We start from the raw sequence: 7530 nt of genomic DNA, 5'->3' as shown, positions 1-7530 counted from the left end.
GCCCTTTCAGCTCCTCCAGTCCCCCTGCTTCCCCAGCACTGCCAGGTCCCTGCTGACCCCTGTCCCTCAGCACCACCTCCACATGGCGAGGAAACCCCTCCAGGGATGGGGACTCCACCACTGCCCTGGGCAGCCTGCGACACGCCTGCACAACCCCAACGGGACAGAAATGGCTCCTCAGGGACAACCTCAACCTCCCCTGGTGCAACTGGAGGCCGGTTCCTCTCATCCTGTCACTTGTTCCTGGGGAGCAGAGACCAACGCCCACCTCGCTCCACCCTCCTGTCAGGGAGTTGTCAGAGCCAGAAGGTCTCCCCGGAGCCTCCTTTGCTCCAGGCTCAACCCCCCCAGGTCCCTCAGCCGCTCCTCAGCACATTGTGCTCCAGACCCTGCCCCAGCTCCGTTGCCCTTCTCTGGACATGCTCCTGTGTTGTCCCTTCTGTGGACTTGCTCCCAGCTTCTTGTCTCGTATATCTTCTATCTACCTTTAGGCAAGTATTCAAGGTGTGTTTTGCCTCTTTCTACTTGACAAGGGCAAGTGTATTTTGAGTTTCCGTTTGTATGTTGTGGACTCTAATAAAACATAGGCAGACATGTAAGTGACTTTCGTCACTAATTCCTGAGAAGGGGTATTTCTTCTCACTTTGAAGAGCTGCTAATATGAAAGATCATGATAATTACAGACAATTTGTTTATTTTTGGTTTTCATAGCAAGGCCAGATGTTTGGGTGGAAGTAGCTTGTGCAAATGACTGCTTGGCCTTAGCAGTTGAAGTGAAGGATAAGGAAAATGCTTTAGAAAATCTTGGAATAATAGTACAAGTTTTTACTTGAGTTTAATTTACCAGTTTCTGACATAAATCTTGTTTTAATGTGCAAATTGAAGTTCTCCAAGTGTTTTCTTGGCGCAGTGCAGGTGGTTTTCCCTGCAAACAGCATTGCGTATGATGTAATATACCAATGTCCACAGCACCAAACAGGATGTCAGCTTCAGGATGACAGGGAAAGGGATCCTGCAGTTCTCTGATGTAAAAAGTCTGTCTTGACTTCATTAAGCCTGATTCTGAAAATAGTTGAAATATTTGCTTGAATTTTCCAAACAAATGAGCTTTGCGTGTCTGACATGCAAATTTCATCCCAGGAGACTGAAGACGGGCAAAGTTCTAAGCAGGGGAAAGCAGAATTTTATGAAAGGAGAATTCGTCATCATTCTCCGTGTAAGGTTACTCAATACGGTAGGCCAAAGGGTGTCTCTCACATCAAGGTTGTTGTGGAAATCTTTTTTTTTTTTCTGTATTTCAAAGAATGTATTTGTTTTGTAGTCTGGGATCATAGTGATTTGTGTTATAAACATAGTTGGGAGGACAGTCTGGCTTGCAAAATAGTTGCGTTTTACTTCTTCCTCTCGCAGATGGGTTAGAGGTTAAGATTAACTTGCTTTTTCCTTTTGTGTATGAGGAATTCTCGTTGCGATTTGTGATTACCTTTTAAAAGTGCGCCCTTACCTGAGACAGGTGAGGGAATTGGTGTGTGACAGAGCAGGCGGTTTCATGTGGGAAGAGTAATTGCTCTTAAACTGGGCCTCCACTGTCAGTATCAGACACAGACCTCGGCAGTGGAAAAGGGAGTTTGGTACAGGGGGTTAGATCAGCGCTGCGTCTGTTAAAAACCAACCATCGCTACCCCGAGCTCTGGGTTTTGTATAAAGGGAGAACTGAAATGAGCAGGTAGAGGTGGAGGGAAGGTAGCGTTGCCCCGTCTGGCAACAGCAGCAGTTTGTGCTGCGCTAAGCTGCTGGTGGGACTGTAGTACTGTTCTCAGAGTGAACTGGTTTGCTTTGTTTTTATACCTTCATCAGCTCAGTTACTGCATTGCAAAATGGCCAGTTCTTCCAATTATTCGTCCTGGAATAGCGCAGCAGTGCTGATACGTAAAGGAGAAAATCAATACAATTTACCTTGAATTGCTTCAGCCTGTTCCTGGTGCTTCGTCTGTAAATATATCGCTGGCAGTGACTTGCTTTATATCGATGAATTATTGAATTGAGTTTGTATAGGTTCAACATAGAAAAATAATTTCCTGTGTTTTCTTTTTTAGCCTTCTGTTGAATCTGCCAGCCCAGGTAAATATCTTTAATATTTCCTACACTCGTGAGGGCAGAGGGTACCCTTGAAAAATTGTTTTTATGGTCTCTTGCAGTGGTCATCTATGGGTATAATGTGATGAATAGGGTGGGGCAGCCCTGGTTTGAGTAGTTGCTGCTCTCTTCCAGTCCGTCCCAGCACAAGCGTCTAAATGATGAAATAAACTGGGGAAATGGGATTCTTGTCTTTGGAAAAGCTGCATGAAGACTCGTTTGGGAGTGTTGACCTAAGGAGCATGATCTAGTGCTGGGGCACTTAACCCAGCGATGTGGCTACCATCCCTCAAGGCATGGCTGCCCCTCACGGTTCTGGCATCCTACAGAGGGAAAGCTCTCCAGTAGTTACTGGGCTGCCTGTTATCTCTCGAGCTCTTGTTTCTTCCAGAGAAACAATCAATTGCTTTAACACCTCAAAGTATATTTAACCCTTCTAGCCAACCCCTCTCGCACCCTTAGCGTGGCTCCACTCTTGAAGCTTTGGAAAAAGGAGTTTAAATTATCCACAGAGTCCAGTGGAAGAATGGTCAGGGTTAGAATGAGCATGGGGTAGCGCTGAATTTCAGAAAAATGCTGCATCTGCCAAACCATTCATCCATCCATGTATTTTTCATTGTCACAAAATATAACCAGACTTCTCTTCAAAGAACTGTGGGAGAAACAAAAAGGCGTGGGGAAAATTAACTAAGGATTCTGCATCATAACTAAAATCTGCATAACCGTGACACACACTTAGAGCTTAAATTTTGGAAAGGTCTTTAGACTGTTGTAAACAAGGAAGTACAGAGGAAATAACTGCCCTGAGTTGGTTTTATTTATATGAGTTCATGTTTTGTGAGTGTTTCAGCTCCCAAACTCTTGATTCAGACAGGTTTATGATTATTTAAGAATTAAGTCTTCAAAACTGGGACATTTTACCAACACTTAACTAGGGGCCCAAGGTCCAGCTTTGTAGAGCTCTGAGAACCAGCTGGTTGAACAGTATCTCCTGGTTCTTTTTTCCGTGCTCTCTCACCACCCAAAGGACAACTTTCCCTGTCCTCTGCCTGGTGAGATGAGCTTTCCCAAGATAAATGGTTGAGGGATTTTGAAGAGATTTTGATTTTTTAGTATAATTTGAATACTAAAATGTCACCACAATAAAAACTTAAGCTCTGTGAGGCCATGATCTAACTAAAAACATTCTTTAAAATGTTTTCCATCAGGAGGCTCAGCAACATCTGATGACCATGAATTTGATCCATCAGCTGATATGCTGGTGCATGACTTTGATGATGAACGGACATTAGAAGAGGAGGAAATGATGGAAGGAGAAACAAACATCAGTTCTGAAATAGAGGATCTTAACAGGGTAGGTGGCCATAAGTAGTCATAAAACATAACCACAGCCCACAGGCTCGCACCAAACGCGCAGGTGTTTTCCCTTATATTTGGAATTTAAAAAAACACCCCGTTCCTTAAACACTAATAGGCAAATAATATAGATGGGGGAAAGGGGCTGAGCTAAACGTGCAGTTCTCACAAGCTGGGAGAAGGAAACTGCTACATAAATATTTCATAACGTATAATGCTGTGCTTGTTCAGTTGCTTCTGCATATATGTGCTGGTGTAGGATTTACATTACAGAGCTAAACCCGTTTATTCTGCTGTTGCTATTTACTAACCACTTGCACTTGATTAGTGCATATAGATTTGGTTTTTTTTTTAAATACCCCATGGTTTTACATTTCTTTTGCATTTTTGTACAAACATTTGTACAATACTTCAGCCGAGCATCTTTGTATTTAAGATGCAGGAAACGGAGATGCAGGTGGAATGATATCTCAGAGAGCTGCCAGCAGAGGTGGGATCAGAACTCACTGTTAACAATGATAAATAAATCTTAAAACATGTATCTTCCGAAATAATTGCATATAAGATTTATTTGGCCTTTTGAGGTTATGCTGTCACTTACGTATTGTCTTAAATTATTTCTCGTGCAGGAATAATAGTCTTAAATTACAAACTAGGGTCATTATAAATGCAGAGTAATTTAGCTACTGTCTGCGACCTCATTGGCTGGAAAGGCTTCCAGAACAGATCGTTAATGATTCCCAGATGCATATTCGATGTACAGATCCTCTTTAGCATATGAGAATATGCCAATATAACTTTAAATTAATTTAGTGCACTTAATCTACATTTCGGGTGTAAATAATAATTTCTTTCTGGTAATTTCAGGTTTGATATTAAATGGTAAACATAAAGATAAATAATTTATGAACCTAAATATGCTTCATCTAGATTGAACGAGAAATCTAGCTCTGGTGTATGTGATGTGGGTTTTAAGTTGAAAATATGAGGCTTTTTTCCCCTTTATACTTTGTGAAGAGTCAGTATCTGGTTGTGTAATTCTGTCACCTCATTCCAATGCTCAGAACGGTATTTCAGCCATCAGTTTATTCCCTTGATCTCAGTGATCGGGGCTGCAAGTTGGTAGTTTCTCCAGCTCTTTTGCAGTCGGGATGGTGAGCAATGGATTCCCCTTTGCTCCATGCGCTGCTCTCCTCTGCAGGATGGTGCTGCTGGAAGTCCCGCAGTCAGTGTCTATGTGTAGGGCAGGTTGGGCTTTTACTGAGTCTCAGGTGCTTCCATGCCAGCAGCATCTTGCTGGAGACCTGTGGCTACTTCTAGCTGTGGGCTGCGCATCAAGGCTTACGTTGATCTCTTTTTGTTAGTCCTGAATGATAGGCAGTCTCAATCTCAAAGCTGCTGGCAAGGCAGATGCTGTCCCTTCTCCTTCTTTCCCCCAACATCTACACATAGTCGTGCAGATTTCCCCGAGGCTGTGAATGTGCCTGATTTACTAGTTCAGCTCCTTCAGAGTTGAGGTAGCAGTCAAGTTTTGCAAAAGAATTTTTGAACCTTAACGATTTGACTCCTGACTCATAGAAACCTTCCTCTGAGGGTGACGGATCTTCTCTCCTTCCTCGTTGAAGCTCTGGTGAGTCTGTACTTGCAGTTGAGCAGCACCCTGTATCCGTGCCAGTACGTGGATACGTTTGTGGCTAAATGGCAGTAGTGTACCTGTGTCTAGAGACCTGAAGTCTCCCTCTACACTGCTTTAGGATAGGAAAAAATAGTCCCCCAAGAACAGAACAGTACCTGAAGGGAACCAGAAGTGTTGGATTTGGTGGTTCTCTGTGGTTTTCTTGAAAGGCAAGAGTGTTCCTTGGGCAGGAAGGTTCTTTGCGAGGTGGTGCAGCAGACTGTCCTCAATCGTATCCAGACATGGTTTCAGTGATACTCTTTCTGTACGGAGGAACATCTCTACCAGATCTGACCAAAGTCCTGGCTAACCAGCGACCAGCAGGATTTGACAAGCGTGAGGCCAAGCTCTGTACCTATGCACTGCCCCGTCTGTGGGCAGAGCACTGCTGGGTGCTAGGTGCTGGCTTCCTGGGTGCGTCTGGGAAGTGGTGAGCAGGGCCAGGGTGCTGTGTGTGGTGCCTCCCTGCACCGCAGGAGACTTTTAAGGCTTTGAGGCCCTCCCTTTTTCTGTTTGTGGTTGCAAAGAATCACCTCACAAAGGTTTCTCCTTTGGAGGTCCTCCGTTTCAGGTGGGGCTTTTGGGTATTCTCAGGGTTCTGCATCAGCTCCTCAATGAGTGAGCCACACCTGGAAGCGTGTGATGCTGTGCACAGATACTCTGCCAGCCTCTAGCAAGAGGCAGTTCTGGCACAGATGAAAAAGATGTTGTCTCTTTTTCTGCAGTGCCTGTCAGTTTTATTTTCCTTCTCCCCTGGATTTGTCCAGTTGATTTTTAACCTCTGTAAACTTAGTGTCCACAAGGCGTTTGGTATTTCAGATCTGTTCCATGTTAATTTCTGTGGCTGTCCCTCAGCTCTCTGGTATGGTTGTTTATATTTACCTTCTCCTTGCCCCTTGTGATACAGTTCTCTGTTCTGTCTCTCCCCCTCCCTTGCCTCTGCTCCAGACACAGGAGTTATAATCCATTTCTTGTTATTAAACATCTTCCACGTAACAGATTTCTAGTCTTTGAAAATCCTTGTTACTTTTCCAACCTTTTCAATTTTTGCAATATCCTGAGACAATACAGAAATCACAATTTGTATTTTATCTTGGAGAGGTGCTGGGCCTTTGAGCTTTTTGAATTACTCTGGTAAGAGGCTCTGCCCAAGAGAGATGTTGTAAATACAAAACCACTTCCCTAGGTAACATGTAGTAAGTTTTATGCCTGTTCCATAATTCACACATACCCATGTATTGCTCTAAAAGTTCTTTTTAATTCTCAGTCTGTATCTACAAATGGGAGAGCGGTGAGGAGTGCTTGTTGGAAGTATAGCACCTTCCCAAATGTGCTGGAGAATGTTTGTTTGGGTAACAATGGTCGGGGTTTTTCTGGATAACGATGGTTGGGGTTTTTCTGGATAACGATGGTTGGGGTTTTTCTGCGAGCTGTCATGTCAGGATTTAATTGAGATCAGTGTTGAGCAGTGAAGGCCCTTGGGATAGCAGTTCAATGGAGGAAGTCTAAGGTCAGCTGGTAACTAAAAAACCTCATTATTACTGAGAAATACATTCCATACTAAGAAGAAATATTTAGAGCAAACAGACACCTCTCAATAATAAACAAGGGTCTTGACTGTGTGTGAGAGATCATTTTATGATGCTCTCTGAAAGTGTCTGCTGTGAAAGATCTCATTAGGGATGCCCTGTAGTGCCCCTGAAGGCTGGACACTGAGGTGTTAAAGGTAATAAAATACTTAATTTGCAGACTTGGAAATTAATAATGTTTATTAATAAAGTGAATGCAATTGATAATGGTTTGGGAGCCACTAAATTTGGGAAATGACTGTACTGCTTGAAATGTCCCTGCCTTGCACTAGGACAAGTTCCTGCCCACCAAAACTGTCAGTATCTCAGCTCTGTGTGTGAAGCAGTTGCTGCTGACACACATTTTATTTGATTTTTTTCCACCGATGTGTACAAAATACTACAATTTTTGGCAGGTAGTTTTTGAGCAATAAAGGGAATCCCATTATATATTCTGATATATTCTGAGTGTGTTCATGCTGCATACTGCAGGGGTGTGATGTGACCAGGCGTAACCTGCCACACTGCAGTGCTTGTGTCCTGCTAAAATGGGAGTGGACAAGTACCAAGGGAGGGATGGGACCTGCTGCCCTTTGGTGCTCTGTTAATGAGCTGTGTGGCCCCTCTGAGGGGTTGCTGGTACGTGAAGTCTGTTGGAAAGGATTCTTCTGCTTAGTTAGTTTGCTAACTGAGTTAGTCTGCTAATTAGTCTGCTTCATGAAGGATTGGAAATAACAAGTTCCCCATCCCACACGTTTTTCATAGGAGTCGAAACTTTGAGCTCTGTCTGTCCAT

General features: G+C 43.6%; 1 protein-coding gene across 1 annotated transcript in view; it reads left to right on the top strand.

Moving 5' to 3' along the window:
* The first annotated feature begins 2093 nt into the window (after positions 1 to 2093).
* Positions 2094 to 7530, top strand: part of MIER1 (mesoderm induction early response 1, transcriptional regulator) — a 19618-nt gene continuing 14181 nt past the window's right edge. Inside the window, exons 1-2 of the mRNA XM_010138156.1 lie at positions 2094 to 2121; positions 3345 to 3490. Of these exons, the coding sequence (XP_010136458.1) occupies positions 3392 to 3490 (99 nt within the window). The 5' untranslated portion in view covers positions 2094 to 2121; positions 3345 to 3391. The remainder of the gene's footprint in view (positions 2122 to 3344; positions 3491 to 7530) is intronic.

The sequence above is a fragment of the Buceros rhinoceros genome, unplaced genomic scaffold, assembly GCF_000710305.1.
Source record: "Buceros rhinoceros silvestris isolate BGI_N320 unplaced genomic scaffold, ASM71030v1 scaffold22496, whole genome shotgun sequence".
Classification (NCBI taxonomy): Eukaryota; Metazoa; Chordata; class Aves; order Bucerotiformes; family Bucerotidae; genus Buceros; species Buceros rhinoceros.
Note: the sequence above shows the minus strand (reverse complement) of the source record. Positions and strands in the feature narration are given on the sequence as shown.